We start from the raw sequence: 17,180 nt of genomic DNA, 5'->3' as shown, positions 1-17,180 counted from the left end.
CTATACCATGAGAGACTCATTATGCATCCCCTCTCGTGTGCAGAACGTATACGTAATATCCACTCTGACCGCAGATTCTTGTATCCAAGATAAAGCCTCAACTCTCTGCCACACAGCGATTTGTTCCATACTCTGTATCATTTCCCTCTTCTCAGACTCACCCTCTTCAATCTCAATTACCCGCTCAACCACTCTGGCAGTAGAGATGCTATCCCAAATCGCCTCTCGTATCGGTTGCCGCCGTAAGATACTTAAGACTCTGCGTCGGACCACGGGATGCCGGCATTTGACTCCAATTATGTAAAGCACGGGGAGAACACCAATCTCCGGCGTAAAAGTTGGCTTTAACGACCCTGAATACCGTCCATGCGCTGCCACTAGATCATCTGCCAAGGCTACGCATTGCTGGAACTGGGGCAGGAAGTTGTCATATTCCATTTCCCTGCCAGCCCCGTAACTACTGAGCAAAGTCCATGCAATGAGATATTGTAGGCGTAATAGTGATATGAGAGAGTAAGTTTCAGACTCGGTCTCGTAGGAGTTGCCTTGCTGCAGCATGTTCTCGAAGAGACTTGACCACGTCTCCAATTGGCTGAGAATATTATCTTTAATCGACGAAGGCGGCGGCAGCAGCATCTCACCAGTGAAGTACATTTCCTGCTCCGCATTTCGTAGTCCCATTACACGAGCGACAAGGATCTGAAGGTGGTCGGCGGCTTGGTCAAGGGACCGAAGGGCACTATTAGAGAGCAGAAGATTGGGCATAAGTGTCCCTTCAACATCAATAGGAGTCCAATCGACCAGAAACGTTGCAGCCTGCGTATCTAGGCGGCGGATCTGTCTCGTAACTTGGCAGATAAGTGTGCGAACCGCTGAAGATTTGGTATCTTCATATGCATTGTTATTCAGAATAGTCTTATCGATGTTGCGTGAGAGCTCTACGCCTCCGCGTAAGTGCTTCATTGCTTGTACGTAGTTGCCTGCCAGATGATCAAAGCAAGTGAAGAGGTAGCAGACCAAAAGTGTAATTGCTGTTGTCTCGGCGCTGTCGCTAGATTCTTGGTTCAGAAGAAGCTGAATGGCCCGATTATAGTAAAACAAGGCATCTTTGTTCGAAGGTTGGTGTACACGGTCTCTAAGATCGCCATCTAGGTAGCTTCGGTTGACCAAGGCCAATGCAACGGCAGCATATCTCACTGATGGTACTGTTTGGGAGAAGAACATGAGAGTCTGCCGCCATGTTTCGTTGGGACGATATTCATTCAGATGTTTAATCGAAATATACTCGAAGAAACGCATTGCGTCTGCTTGCGCCGGCCCAGTGGCTGGCAAGATCATGAGGGGGCCGAAGTTATGCGAAATCAGGTCATGGGATTTCGGGTGCCATTGTTGTGCCTTATACGCACAAATCGTTACGCTAGGGTAGTAACTGTCACAGCTCTCTGCTCTATCGGCCTTCTCGTCGTGATAAGGACTTGATACAATGTCGGCCTTGCAAGCGTAGGGCATTTCACTATAGCCATCGCAGGTGCGACCTGTGGACTGGCATTTCATGCATGAAGGCTGGGAGAGATCGCACTTTACTCGTCTTATCCTGAGTGTCGCATCGAGGTTAATTGTCAGTTTTCAAATCTGAAATCACAATTGATCGCAACCAAGTAACGCACGGAGCTGAGACTCACTTGCAAGTCTTACAGCCTAGCCTTGACTTTGGAGCAAACTTGCGAGGCTTGCTTCTCCATGCTTGATTAGCTGCTTTGGCGCTTTTGTTCTTAATCTCGTTTATCATGTCGATGCCAACTATGCAAATTTTGCAGTAGGACGTTGTCTATTTGTCTGTTCGTACAAGCGGGGAAGTCATCTAACTCATCCTTCGCGATGATGAAGTTGGACGGTATATAAACGAATCCTGGGGAGACCAAATAGCGGAAACACGGACCAATCGGCATAAATCCTAATAAAGACTAGCATCTAGGATATCAGATATTGATTGGTTAGTTCGTACAGGCGGGGCGTCAGGAAAGGAGATTTCCTAGTTAAGCAACTAAGCAACCGGGGTTGAAACAGTTTTGTGTGTGGCTGTGGCTCAGCGACGGGGCCGCCGCAAGTTGATGCTATCTATCCAAATACAACGAGATGTCAACCAACCGCGAAATGTCAGACGGATGCCAATGAGCATTATTACTCTACCCTGTCATATTAATCATGTAGTCAAAGTGGGAAGGGGATAATAGTAAAAGCAGGCTGTGTTATAACAAATATTGATTGGCTAGTTCGTAGAAGTGGAGCGCCAGACAGGTAAGTCTTTTGGTACGGAGTAAATTCAGCAGGTATAAGTAGCTCCCTGATATCGCAATGGTTTTGACTGCAATAACGAATATCATCTCTTTCTTACAAGCAACACAACAGAAAGTTCAGCGAGACACATCATGGAGATAAAAATGAAACGAGTTGCTAATGTGCTCATTCTTTTCACCAGCTTGGGATGCAAAGCCAATTGCTCGCATAATCCGGGCATGGTCTATGGATTTGACAATGTGAGCCTTGGACTTTGCCAAATCACTTTCTTCCAAGACTCTCAAGCTTTCTAATTAGCCATCTAGATTGTTCCATCAGCAAATCTCACGTGGACACCATGTTTCGGTGACTTTATGTGCTCCAAACTGCAAGTTCCGTTGGATTACTCAAACAAAAGTCTGGGCACGACGTCAATAGCTTTCATAAAGCTGGCTGGGAAGAACGCCTCCGTTGACTCCCCAAGCATCATCATCAACCCCGGTAAGGCATTGATGAAATCACTTACCAAAATTACCAAAATTACATGTGACTAGACTGACGCTTTCTTAGGCGGTCCGGGTGGCTCTGGAGTCGACCTCCTCCTCACAAATGAGGCCCTCGCGAGCCAAATGTTTGGGGATCAATACAATGTCATCTCCTATGATCCTCGCGGGGTAAACAATAGCGGTCTAGTCGTCGACTGTTTCTCAGGGAACACAGAAGCGAGATTGGTCTTCAATCGACTACACAGGACGGGCGTCACCAACGTATCATCAACCTCGTTTGAGCAACAGTACTATTCAAGCTCCATCTATGGAGACTGGTGCAACAATGCCGTCGAGAACGAGTCACCTCATGGCTATTATGTAACTACACCGGCAGTCGCCCAGGATTTGCTCACGTTTATAGAAGCCGAGGCCGAGTTGGCAGGTCAGCCACCATCAGACGCCAAGCTGTGGTTTTATGGAATCAGTTACGGCACCGTCGTTGGCGCCACTTTTGCTTCCTTGTTTCCCGACCGGATTGAGAGAATGATACTGGATGGTGTTTTGGACGCTGAGCAATACTATGACAATACCTGGAAGGATAGCGTCGATCAAATGGACGAGGCCATGGAACAATTCTCCAGCTTATGCCATTCCGCGGGCCCTGCAAAGTGTTCCTTCTGGGGATCCACGCCAGCTAATATCACAGCCAGAATGAACAGCATCATTCGTCAGCTTCAGAACCATCCGGTCCCGATAAGCGGAGTCCCAAGTCGAGATACGCCGACGCTCGTCACTTATTCAGACCTAAAGGCTCTTTTTGTCACTACCATCTACAATCCACTATTATCCTTCCCAGGCATGGCCGACATCTTACACCAGGTTGAACAAGGGAATGTGTCCGCTCTTGCGGGAATGTTTAGCGGGCAAGATATTACGTCCGACGCCGGCCGCATTATCCAGTGCGCCGACTCATATCGGAGGAACAAGCTTGCTACCATCGAGGAGTTCAAGACTTATGCTGAGTACACGGCTTCCAAGAGTAAATACATCGGCGACATCTGGCCCATTGTCGTGGAAACGATCTTGTGTACATCATTCCGACCACAATTGCCTGATAGCATGGTGATTCAAGGTACGGCAACCCTCTTATCTTTCTCTCTTTATACCACTTCCTTCTTTTCTAGTCATTTTCTGGAGATGAGTATGTGCATTGGGTGCAGAATCTAACCGGCTTCTTCCTTATCTAGGCCCAGTAAATGGACTGGGCAAGCCTACACCCTTCCCGATTCTGGTTGCGAGTAATACCATCGACCCTATAACGCCCTTATCATGGTATGTTTCGACCCACTGTCTCACGCGATAGTATTTCACTAAATAGCGATAAATCTTCACAGGGCGCGCAAGACGTCTTCTCGATTTCCCGGGTCTGTACTTCTATTGCAAGAAGGCATTGGGGTAAGTTACTGTCAGTCGCACGATCATCTCAAACAGGACATAAGCTTACTCGTGGGCTGTTTCTCTCCATTGTAGCATACCGTCGTCAACCAAGGGGGATCAGATTGTTACTTTGAACATGTCCAGGCATATCTTCAGGGCATAGTTCCACCATCCAACACAACATGCGCGCAGCAGTACACACCGTTCATAGATAGCCCGATTTAGAGGCTGGATTTAAGGTCCGCTACCTATTGAAGCAAGAGATGATTGGGATGATCAGTCTTATCTAGATATATTATTTGGGTATCTGATTTGGGTCTTAGAGGGGGGATTTACTTTCTACTTAGTCAGGGTGTTTATTACGTTTATTACACAGCTATGCCAGCCAGCCAGCCGGCCAGCCTTGGACCTAACTATGAATTACATGGTTCTTAATATAGTACTGTAAATTACCACAGCAGTATTGTATTTATTGTTCGTAGAATGCCCAAGACAATCGTTAGAAATGTACTTGTCTAGGAAGAGGATCCAGAATTTGCTTGCGACCCGTCGGAGCCAGGGGTACACTGTCAGCATGTAGCGTCCTTACAAACCCATGCGCGAAAAATGTTGATATTAAAATAAAATGACATTAAAAAAATTAAAAAAATTTACTCAAAGAAAGGTTTACTAATATTCTGATAAGTGAGCGTCTACCAAGCCATTCTCCCAATGAATCCCCCAGGGTACCTTCTCTTAACCATTTTTCTGAGCTCATCAATGCACAATAAGCCAAGACCCAAGGTCATAGGAATAAACCAATGCTCAACCGGAACTGGGGCACAGCCAAGATAAGTAATATCAGGTACCAACGTGAATATTAAAGCGATAGTAAGGGAAAACAAGATAGCAGGGAAAAGGAGCCAGTTTTGAGTCGCAGGATTAAAGAGTGGTGGATGTGTGAAAATTGAGAGGTGGCGAGTGCGTAGTGCCATTGCATTAAACCACTGTATTACCACCAATGTGATGAAATAAACAGAAGATGCGACCGTCAAGTGCATGGAAACATCATCAACAGTTTGTCCGTCAGGAGTTGGGATTGAGCCAAATGAGAACCACAACGATGTGAAAGTCAACCCATTTCGCTGGAGGTACCAGTATGACATGGTGAATGAGAGGACTGTCTCAAGTGTACCAACAAACCCGTAAGCTTGGAGAAGAAGCTTCCAGTCGACGAGGCGGTCATTTACAACGTCTCGAGGAGGCTGAAGCATGAGATTTGCCTCGGGCTTTTCGTAAGCCAACGAAATCGCGGTAGCACAGTCTGTGAAGCAGCAGATAATAATCATGAGAAAGGATGACAAGATTTGGGGCAAGCCAAAGGCAACATTTGTAAATACTGGCCAAAATTCGGACCAGGAGCCAGCAGGTAGTAGGTAGGCAATCGTCTTCTTAAGGTTGTCGAATACTACGCGACCGTAGAGCACGGCCTCGGGAATAGCAGAGAATGTATCTAATAAGACCATGTCTGCGGCCTCAATGGCAATGTCGGAGCCAGATGCAGGCGATATACCAATGTCTGCTTGCTTCAAACTTGGGGCGTCATTCACTCCATCTCCGATCATGGCCACGACGTACGAATGCGACTGGAATTCCCGCACGATTTGAAGTTTATGCTCCGGCGTGGTTCGAGCAAACACAATCTCCGAATACTCTGTGACCAAGGTATGCCATTGGTGTGGGAGCAGCGTCATTAAGTCTTGGCCTGTCAGGACAATCGCCTTGGTTTCGACTGGGAGATGATTGGATTTGTGATTCTTTCTAGGCTCGATTTTAGGAGGCGCGCGTGGCAGATTATCAACAGTGTGGACCTCACGGTCCGAAACGCTAATGATACCACAAGAACGAGCAATTGCTTGAGCCGTGAGTTGAAAATCTCCTGTAACCATGGCGGTGCGGATGCCAGCCCGGTGCAAAGTCTCAATCACACCGGGAACTTCTTCTCGCGGGGGGTCCACGATGCCCACGAGTCCGATCAGTGTGAGGCCTGTACGCGCAAGTTCGAGAGCTTCTTTTTCGAACGAATTGTCTTCTGGATTCGATTGTATCTCGGTGCCAGGAAGAGACTTGCGTGCAAGGGCCAAAACACGTTTACCTTGGCTCGACCATGAATTTTTGATTGCCTCAATGGACGCGCGAGTAGCTTCGTCAAGATTGTGCACTTCGCCATCTCCGCCAACATACTTTGTGCATCGAGAGAGTAGGATATCCGGTGCGCCCTTGATCATCAAGATGTAATCCTTTTGAGCATCAAAGCCACTAATTTCGGAAGCAGAAAGTGTGGATTCCAGGGCAGAGGGGACGCTGGGAGAGCTGACGCGTAAGGAGAACTTATTCTTTGAGTTGAATGCGAGATCAAATCGCTTAATCCATAAGTCGCGAGACTTACTGACGGGGCCCAGGGATTCCGATAAGCGAAGAATGGCTTGATCTGTCGCATCAGCGATAATCTTCCTTTGGGAAATGGGAAGATGGATGGTCGTTGGGTCAAACTCTCCAGCATTACACACTGCAGAAGTGACACGGAGCTGCGTAAGAGCAGCCTTTTTGCGTGAAGTGGATTCGTCTGCAATTTCTTCAATGGCTTCTGCGGCAGTCAAAGCGCTGGAGCCAATGAGGCAGTCTGTTACAGCCATTTGATTCTTTGTCAGAGTTCCTGTTTTATCCGATAGTAGCACTGAAACAGTGCCAAGGGTCTCAACTGTCTTTAGAGATTTGCAGAGAATATTGTTCTTCTTCATAATTCCAGCAGTAATTGTGAGCGAAGCTGTTAAAGCTATTGGCAGACCTTCGGGAATGAAGGCGATGGCCACACTGACACAATCCACGATTAATGTTGAGACTGAGATATAATCAGGATATTTGTGACGAATGAAGCCGGCCCACAAAGCAACAATGACTATAACCATGAGTATCATCAAGGTTGCAATAATGAGAACAAATCTGAAAATCTCCTTTTGCAGTGGAGTTTGACCAGACTTGGGCTTGTTTGTCAGCTTCGCGATGTGGCCGAACACCGTGTTATCGCCAGTAGCGACGACAATACCCAGGCCACTTCCAGAGGTGCAATGAGTACCTTGCATTCCAATGCATTTAGTTTCGAGATAGTTGCTCTCCATAGACTCAGTTACTGCAGACAGTGGATCAGATTCACCCGTAAGGATGCTTCTGTCAAACTTGGCATCAGTGGACACACTGACGAATCGAACATCAGCAGGTAACTTGTTGCCGGCACTGAAAAATAGGAGATCTCCAGGAACCACTTGAGATGCAGGAACCAATCTCTTGCTTCCATCACGAAGAACACTGCAGTCTTCAGGAAGCATACCCGTAATACTTTTCATCACTCTCGAAGAAGAGAAATCTTGCCAGGCATTGAAGGCGGCTTGTGCCAACCACACAATAGCTAGGACAATACCCAAGGCTAAGTTGGCCACTGCAGGAGCCGGTTCGCCAAGCGGTTTCCATGAGACAAAGACAAGAATGCTTCCGCCAAAGAGGATGGAGCCGAAGCCTCCAAAGAGATAGAAGAAAATCTTCTGAGCCAATTGTGATTTCGGCGGGGTTGGAGTGTTGGCACCGAATTCTGCCGTTTTATCTTTGACTCCCTGGGTTGAGAGACCAGTTTCGATGGATGTGTCCAGTCGTTCGGTAACTTCTTGGATAGACAGAGTGTGCCATTCGAGCTCACTTAGCTCTATTGTAACAGGTTGGTCAGCCTTACAAGCTTTGTAGTTGTACTTAGAAAACAAACTTACCTGCCATAGCCTTGTCTCCAATTTCCTTTTTCTTGATGGTCACATCCGATTTCTCCTGCGTCCGTGCCAGATCCATACTCATAGTTCGGTACAAGACAGGGAGGGCAGAGGCAGGATCAACCACCCGTTGGCCACTCCTGATACTGGACAGAGAGTGGATAGAGTAGGCTGAGCCTTTTCTCTTGAGTTTGCCATTGTTGCTTGCAGGAAAAGGATCGACCGGCTGTATCTCATCCTGGTCATCAAAATATCGAATTCGACGCTTTGCAGCAATACCTAGGCCATGATCGGCCATGGTTTGAGCGGAGACTTTCGCCGTACCCTTTTCAGGATCGCTATCGTCATGAGTACCAGCAGCCATTTTACCGCTGACAAGAGGAAGTAAAGTGTTGGAGACGTGGTAATGGATTTAGAGAGGAAGAATGTGTAAACTCTTCAAGCTGAATAAGGCATCAGGAAAGGGGTTGAGGATAATCGTTTATATAGGAAATGCATACAGATGGAGAGGTCTGGTGATCTAAGCAGGGCTTACACCGAAGACATGACGTTGATACTCCTCACTCTTTGCCCAATTTTGACCAGGCTGGGGGAGCTGAATTGCATTATGAGTGATTTTCGAAATGTATCTCATGCTGTATCACAGTATGGAGATATACATATGCAGCAGGCAGATTTCTGCGCCATGAGTTATAATATTAAACCAGCGCTGCCGTCAAATCAAATATATTTATTAAATCTATCAATCAATTAATTAAATCATCATAATTTCCTTAATTAATTAATCAAATCTTAAAAATTAATTATTTAATATATTTAATCTATATTAAATATAAGGTATAAGGCTAGAAGAAAGATCTTCTAACTATTATAATAGTAAAAAAAAAACATTATATTACCGATCGTAAATGGTAAGTTTATAATCGGTAATATAAATAGCTAATACAGGATTTAAACCTACCCCCCTATAGGGCTATTCTACAGTTATTAACTATTTAATAAATAAGCTAATTGTCACGACCCAGCACTTAAGGTCGCGACAATGGGCCAACCGACCAGGCGCAACTGGATTAACCATAATCCGAACAGCTAATTAAGTCTTGCTTGTCTTACTTGTTTAACGAGCCCAGCGAGCTTATGCTTTTTATGCTCGTCTTACGAGCTATATGAGCCTAGATTTAACTGGGTATATAAGTCTTATTCGCATGCTTGTTAGAATAGTTTAGATAGCTAGTTGTAAATATAGAATAATGCTTAATTATACCTATGAGAGTATTATTTACTAGTTATGTAAATAAACCCTTTTACCCTTGTTAATTGCCTGCTAGTCCAGCCTGGCCTATCCGCTAATATAAACCTAATATAAGGTTTATCCTTTAGGAATTCCTCTTATACTAACTATATAGGAGCTTAGCTTATTATATATTTATAACTCTTATTTAAAAGTTACCTTAGACTATAGGTAATATTATTATAAGGGTATTGAATAGTTGAATTCTGCGTATTAGACGCTGGAATAAATTAAGAAAGTATTACTTAAAGTTACGAAAATAGCGATATAGAATTTAAAGAAGTACCCGAAGTTGAAATAGCTAACGAAGACCCTTAACCTTAGTAGTAGCTATTGCTGCTTTAGCTGTAACTTATAATTAATTAAATAGAAGAAAAAATCCTAGCTTTTGAAGACGAGATTATTATACTTAAGACTAAGAAAAAGGAAAAGGGTAAGGTTATACGACCTAGGTACTCTGAGTCCTATAACGGAGAATTAAAAAATATAGATAAGTACTTTATTAAATTTAATATATACTTTAGCTACTTCTTAAATACCTTAGAGGAAAATGTAGATAAAACTATCTTTGTAATTACCTGCCTTACTGGAGCAGCTGTAGAATAGTTATAATTAATTATATAGGATTTTGAAAAAAAATGCTTTAGATAAATAAAAGACTTAAACTTAAGAAGTCTTTAAGTTTTACTAAGACTTCCGTAATTAACTTAAGAAATTATTTAGAACTTTAAATAAAGAATAAGAAGTAGAATAGGAGTTTTAATTTATTAAATAAAAAGGGTAATGCTTTAAGTATATGATTATGTTTTTATAACTCCTTACTAAGGTTAACTGGACTAAGGATAGTAAAAAGGAAGTATATTATATAAGCTTTAAACCTTTAGTTAAGGATAAACTATATAAAGTTAATAAAAAGATAGTTAGTTTTATTAATTATACTTAATTAGCGATTAGTATTAATAACTGCCTCTGGGAAAGGGAATAAGAAAGGAAGGATGAAAAATAATAAATTTTTTAACTTAAACGAAACTTCTAGTAATATACTAATTAAGGTAAGAAACGTAATATAGCTACCTATAATGACAGTAAGCTAGGACCTATAGATCTAGATACTATTAATACCCGTAAGTTTATAAGTAAATATAACTACTGTAGTAAAACAGACTATAAGGAAAAGGATTACTAGGGAAAGTATGGGAAGCTTAATAATTTTAAAAAATTTACTTATAAAAATAAAAAGTTTAATAAAGTATGGGTTAATACTATTGAAACTGTACCCTATAACCTTTTTAGTTAGACTAGCTACTATAATAATTTATATCTTATGCATAAGGAAGAGAAGGAAATGTTAAAATAGTACCCTAAGGTACCTAAGAAGAAGCAGCTAAAGCGAGTTATTATTAATACTATAACTTTTAAAAAAGTTAATTAGTAAATAATTAACTAGGTTATTAATAATATACTTGTTGTTATTACTATTAATGGATAAATAAATATAATTTAGGATAAATATAAAGCGGTATAAAACGAAGCCTGTAATATTCCTTTTATAGAAGAAGAAAAAAAATAAAAAAATGTATTTATTCGTAGATGGGAGGAAGAGTTTAGGGTAAACTAGTACCCCTAAAATTAAAGATATACTGACCTAGATATCTTGGAACTATATAATTAATGCGGATTATAAGAACCATAAGGGCTGGAATACTCCTGTAGATAGGAACCCTTTGACTACGGATTAAAAGGGACCTAGGAATAAGACTTAAGCGAATTCCAATAAACGCTTAAACAGCACGGGATTACCTAACAATAAGTACTTAGTAATAATAGGCTAGCGGAACGCGCTAACGTAACCTATTACCACCCTATTATAACCTAAAAGTAATTTATTAAATAAGAAGAAATGTAACTTATGTATAATACCCTATTTACGGAAAAATACAATTACTTAGAAACTAAATAATATAATAAAATACTATATATTAAATATTACGTAACTAAGATTAGTAATTAGCACTTCTAGATCTAATATAGCAGGCTTTATAAAGGATATTACCTTAAAGTTAACCTAGAAGTATGCTTAAACTAACTGTATAGCTGACACCTTGACTATAAGGTAAAGGAATAGTACTATTAGTGGGAAAAAAGCCTAGAAAGCAATCCCCTACGATATAAAAATAAACTCTGTAGAAAATATTGAGTAGAGAAAGAAAAATATTACTGACTTTAACACCGGTTATACTGTAATGGATTTAACTTTAAGACCTATGACAAAGGCTATGCTTATATAAAAAATATTAAACGCTTCTATAAGTACTATATTAATAAACTTGACATTAATAAATGTTAATGGTATTAAAAACTCTGATAGTAGTAAGTATGATAATAGATAATTAAGGACCTTAATATTATTACTAAGGAAAATTATAATCCTAACTGGAGAAAAGTGTAGATTAATATAGTTAAGATAACTGGAATAAAGAAACTTAGAGTAGATGCGTAACTTAAGAATAAAGCTGCTACTGTATATATTAATAGTGGATTAGACTATAACTTAATTTTGCTATAACTAATTAAGGAGTTATAGATCCTTGTTTAATAAAAGGAATAAATGCTGTAGATTATAAGTATTATGGGGATAGAAATAAAAAAAGGACTTATTAAATATAAAACTAATTATCTCCTGCTAATTATTAATGGGAATACCTATAATGTTAAATTTAGTGTTTTAGATATACTGAAAGATGATATTTTTTTAGGATACTTATAGTTACTTAATAATAACCCTATTATTTAATAGAAGACTAATGAGGTTTACTAGGATATTAAGGATGTACTTAAATATTAACTATATTAGAGAGAGTAAAAGGGTAAAGCTGTACTGCTGGAAGAACCGGAATCCTCTGCGCCAACTATGAAGAAAATAGTTAGGTTTAAAGAAAATAAATCACTGGTACTACTATAATATGATAAACGACGTAAGAAAGTAAAACGCATCTGTATTAATAGAATTATAATAAGATTTAAAGATAAGCTAGTAGTGCTTAATAATATACTAAGTAAAGTAAGGGAAAAAGAGGAATTAGGAGAATTTAAAAGCACTTTTGCTAAAATACCTTACTAGTATAAAAGATATAAGAAACTATATAAAGTAACGTTAAATACTGGGTTACTACTACACTTGTAATAGGACTACTTTATTGAGCTAGTAGATGGAAAATAACCTAAGACTTATAAAATCTATAACCTTAATAAGAAAGAATTTAAAACCTTAAGGGAATAGTTAAATGAATAACTGGAAAAAGAATATATCTGAATTTCTACTTTATTAGTAGAATACCCTGTAATATTTGTATTAAAGAAAAATAGGAAGTTGCGATTAGTTATTAATTATTAATAACTTAATGAGATTATTATTAAGGATTAAATACTGCTATTATTAATTTCCGAAATTAAAGATTGGCTAGTAATTGTATAATAGTTTATGGCCTTTAACTTAAAGGGAGCCTATAACTTTATTTAGATTAAAAAAGGAGATAAATAGAAAACGGTATTTAGAATGCGCTATAGACTATTTAAATATTTAGTTATACCCTTTGGACTTATTAATGCACTAGCTACGTTCTAAAGAATAATTAATAAAGTCCTTAAGAAATATATTAACTAATTTGTTATTATTTACCTTAATAATATATTAATTTACTTTAATACCCTAGAGGAGTATGAACGATATATGCATTAAGTCTTAGAAATACTGTAAAAAGTAAACCTGCTAGTAGAACCAGAGAAATACCAGTTCTATGTATAAATAGTTAACTTTTTAAGATATATAATCTTACTAGGACAAATTAAAATAGACCCTGCTAAAATAGCTGCTATTAAAAAATAGAAGGTCCCTGAAATAGTTAAGGAAATATAGAGCTTCTTTAGACTAGTTAATTACTATTGATAATTTATTAAAAGTTACAGTAAGATCGCTGCACTACTTATGGATCTTACTAAAAAGGATTTAAATAATAAAAAGAAGAATTAACTAATTAACTGTATAGGAGAGGCCTTAGAAGCCTTTGAAGTGCTTAAAGAAGTAATTACTAGTGTACCTATATTACGAATATATAACCTTAAAAAGCCAGTTATTATTGAAATAGACGCTTTAAACTACGTAATTAGAGGAGTACTTAGTTAACGAGATGATAAAGGAATATTATATCTAGTAGCCTTCTTCTTTAAAAAACTCTATGGACCCGAACTATAATACTCTATATATAACTAAGAACTTATAGCTATTTTTAAAGTATTTAAAAAATAGAGGTTATACCTACTGGGCAATAAGTATAAGATTATTATATATTTAGACTATAAAAATTTTATAAACCTTGCTACTAAAGAAATAAATATCTTAATACAGTAGGAAAAGTATCTTTAGCTTATAGCCAAGTATAACTTTAAAATTATACCCTGTAAAGGATTAGAAAATAGTTAAGCAGATGCTCTCAGCTGTAGAGAAGACTATTTTGAACTAATGCTGAAACTTACCTCGTTAATATTTCAAAAAACAGCACAGGGATACTATAAATTAATAGCTATTGACACCCTCTTTATAATTAAAGACGGAAACCCTATCCTTAATAAAATTAAGGATAAAATTAGTAACTGGATATTAGACTAATTCCCTAAAGATATAACCTTTATAGAAGGAATCCTATATTAGAATAATAAAATCTAGGTATTAGACTTATTGTAGAAAGAAGTAATAAAAGCGGTCTACGAGTATCTGCTATATAGATATAAAGGAGTTACTAAGATACTATAATAAGTATAAAGGTACTATGCTTTTATAAGTATAAAGAAGATTGTTAAAGGAATTGTTTAATTATACATCTTATATGCAAAAACGAAGTTAAATTAATAAAAACTTTATAGTAAACTATAACTATTACCAGTACTAGAGCACCCTTAGAGCTCTATCTTATTTAACTATATCGTTAAGCTACTACTATTAAAGGAGCTAATAATAAATATAGTATATGACAGTATCTTTGTTATTATTAATAGATTAACGAAATAAGGTATCTTCATCCTTTATAAAGAAGGAAGTATAGTAAAAGAACTAGGCTATATAATATAAAAGTACATAGCCTTAAAATATAGATTACCTACGGAAATTATTTCCGATAGAGGATTAACGTTTATGTTTAAATATTAGTAAAGTGCTGTAGTAAGAATAGGAACTAACTATAAGGCTAGTACCGCTTATTATCTATAAACGGATAGATAAATAGAATATACTAACTAGATTGTTAAAGTATATTTACGAAGCTATATTAACTTTAACTAAAATAACTGGGTTAAGTACTTACCTAACGTAAAATTCTTCTATAACGATTTAGTTTTAGAATTAATAAAGCTTTTGCTATTCTACGTTAATAAAGGATACTATCCTTAGGTATATAAAATACTGCAAAAGGGAGAAGATGTATAAAAAGCTATGCTTAAGGCAGACGAGCTTAGGGAACTGTATTAAAAACTGCGTGCGTAACTTAAACTTATATAAGAACGTATAAAAAAGTACGCGGATAGAAAAAGGCTTAAAGGACCAACCCTTTAGAAGGGAGATATAGTTTACCTACTTTAATATACTTAAGGAGAAAAATAAACTAATATTAAAATAAACAGGCTAAGTAATAAGCTAGACTATAAGAAAGTCGGGCCTTATAAAATTTTAAGGAAAATCGGTAAAGTTAATTATAAACTAGACCTCCTAGAATAACTAAATAAACGAGGAAAACCAGTATACCCGATTTTTTACGTTTTACTATTAAAGAAAGTATTAATAGATAAAGATACTGGAGAACTTATTAGGGACGAAATCGTTATTAAAGGCGAAAAACTTAAATATGAGGTTAATAAAATAATATTGCTAAAAATAGATAAAATAATTAGTAAACTCTGCTACTTAGTAGAATAAAAAGGGTACAACAGAAGCGTAGATAGCTAGGAACTAGAAAATAATTTTAAATATACTAGTACTACTTTAAAAATCTTCTAAAATAAACTCCGTAAATACTTATAAGTATAATAAGAAATTATAATAGAAGAACCTACACCTCTGAAACTACCTAAGATAATAATAAGGAAATACCCCTTACTAAGGTAAAAAGATTAGAATCTAAAGACCTTAAATTAACGTTAGAAAAGAAATTAATATTAACAGCCTTTAGACCTAGAGTTATGGGATTAGGTGGATTAGGTAATAATGTTTTAGCTTAACGTAAGGCCTCTGCTTTTGCATACTTAACCCTATTTAACTTATTTAAGTTATTAATACCTTGCGTAATGGCGTATATTATTTTTTAATACTATTATTTCTTTTCCTTATGAAGGTGCTTGACCTTTGCACTGGCTAGATGAAGATGTTTGAGCTTTTACTTATGCTTTTTTTTAGCTGCTTTAATCTTTACTTTTAACTTAATATGTTAAGCAGCTACTTTGCGAAATTATATAGGAGAAAGTTATTTAGCGTTATAAAGGGACTTTTAACTAATAACATAGGCTAAGTAATAAGAGAATTTACCCTCTGAGAAAAAATACTTTATACCCGAAGACTTATAGGTAGAATATTTGTTTATTTTAACTAAGTAAAATAATATTAATAAGTAAAGATTGCTATACTGCTTTTGTTTATTAGTTTTACGCTCCTTAGGTTTAGTTGGTATAATTGCGATAATTAGATACTAAGTAATAAAAGAATAAAAGGATAAGGTAAGGATTTATAGGATAGGAAGTAGGTTACTTATACTATAAGGAGTAAGGTCTTAAGGATAAGATTAACGGGAGGGGGATATTGTATTACGACCTAGTACTTAAGGTTGTAATAATAGGCTAACCGACTAGGTGCAACCGGATTAACTATAATCTAAATAGCTAATTAAGTCTCGCTTGTCTTACTTATTTAACGAGCCCAGCGAGCTCATGCTCTTTATGCTCGTCTTATAAACTATACGAGCCTAGATTTAACTAGGTATATAAGTCTTATTCGCATGCTCGTTAGAATAGTTTAAATAGCCAGTTGTAAATATAGAATAATGCTTAATTATACCTACGAGAGTATTATTTACTAGTTATGTAAATAAACCCTTTTACCTTTGTTAATTACCTGCTAGTCTAGCCTAGCCTATCCGCTAATATAAACCTAGCATAAGGTTTGTCCCTTAGGAATTCCTCTTATACTAACTATATAGGAGCTTAGCTTGTTACATTAATAAAAAAATAAGTTATTTTTATTAATATAATATAATAAAAGGGCGCTAGTAAGGTTAGCAGTAAGGGTAGTTAGGGGTAAAAGCTAGGGAGGTAGTATAAGTAAAATAATATATAAAGTCCTTACTAGCTTTATAATAAATAATATATATCTTCTATTAGCTTTCTACTATAACTTTTACAATCTTTAAGACTACTATACTATACAGTTTAATTATATAGCTTATAAAAGTATTACTATTATTATTATTATTAAAATATAATCCTAAAGTTTTTAATTCCTTATATAACTTACTAATAGTTTTATAATACAGCCGCTGCTATATATTTAAAGATCTTATTTTAAAAAGGGGCTTAAGGGGCTATCAGAGTTAAATTAAAAACGAAGGTATTTTTATATATAAGGTATTATTATTTAATAAACTAAGTAAGGTTTTTTAAATCTACTGCTACTATAATAAATAGGGTAAGGCTATTAAGCTCTTTAAAGCAGCTGTAACTTTATTTATAATAAAGTATCTTTAATAGTATTATTATATTTTTAAAGGACTTATTTTATAATTATTAAAAAGTTTAAAATTTAATAATCTTTTTCCTTTACCCCCTGCTAAATAACTTAAAACTTTAATATTATAG

General features: G+C 37.2%; 3 protein-coding genes across 3 annotated transcripts; 1 reads left to right on the top strand and 2 right to left on the bottom strand.

The window, feature by feature from the left end:
- On the bottom strand, nucleotides 1-1,789 carry V8C40DRAFT_278613 (Zn(II)2Cys6 transcription factor domain-containing protein; the record flags this gene model as incomplete). Its single annotated transcript, XM_083221085.1, has 2 exons — nucleotides 1-1,594; nucleotides 1,683-1,789. The coding sequence occupies 2 exons, from the start codon at nucleotides 1,787-1,789 to the stop codon at nucleotides 1-3; spliced, it is 1,701 nt and encodes a 566-aa protein (XP_083067143.1).
- Nucleotides 1,790-2,383: 594 nt separating this feature from the next.
- V8C40DRAFT_284770 (alpha/beta hydrolase) lies at nucleotides 2,384-4,427 on the top strand (the record flags this gene model as incomplete). The annotated part of the gene is made up of 6 exons (XM_083222220.1): nucleotides 2,384-2,537; nucleotides 2,604-2,778; nucleotides 2,848-3,897; nucleotides 4,013-4,097; nucleotides 4,160-4,220; nucleotides 4,296-4,427. The coding sequence occupies exons 1-6, from the start codon at nucleotides 2,430-2,432 to the stop codon at nucleotides 4,425-4,427; spliced, it is 1,611 nt and encodes a 536-aa protein (XP_083067142.1). The 5' UTR covers nucleotides 2,384-2,429.
- Nucleotides 4,428-4,811: 384 nt separating this feature from the next.
- Nucleotides 4,812-8,602, bottom strand: V8C40DRAFT_259165 (cation-translocating P-type ATPase). The gene is made up of 3 exons (XM_083218900.1): nucleotides 8,497-8,602; nucleotides 8,000-8,439; nucleotides 4,812-7,938 (listed from the first exon to the last, which is right to left on the bottom strand). The coding sequence occupies exons 2-3, from the start codon at nucleotides 8,358-8,360 to the stop codon at nucleotides 4,895-4,897; spliced, it is 3,405 nt and encodes a 1,134-aa protein (XP_083067141.1). The 5' UTR covers nucleotides 8,361-8,439; nucleotides 8,497-8,602; the 3' UTR covers nucleotides 4,812-4,894.
- Between the last annotated feature and the right edge of the window lie 8,578 nt (nucleotides 8,603-17,180).

Source organism: Trichoderma camerunense, assembly GCF_050948025.1.
Source record: "Trichoderma camerunense strain CBS 138272 chromosome Unknown V8C40scaffold_33, whole genome shotgun sequence".
Taxonomy (NCBI): domain Eukaryota; kingdom Fungi; phylum Ascomycota; class Sordariomycetes; order Hypocreales; family Hypocreaceae; genus Trichoderma; species Trichoderma camerunense.
Note: the sequence above shows the minus strand (reverse complement) of the source record. Positions and strands in the feature narration are given on the sequence as shown.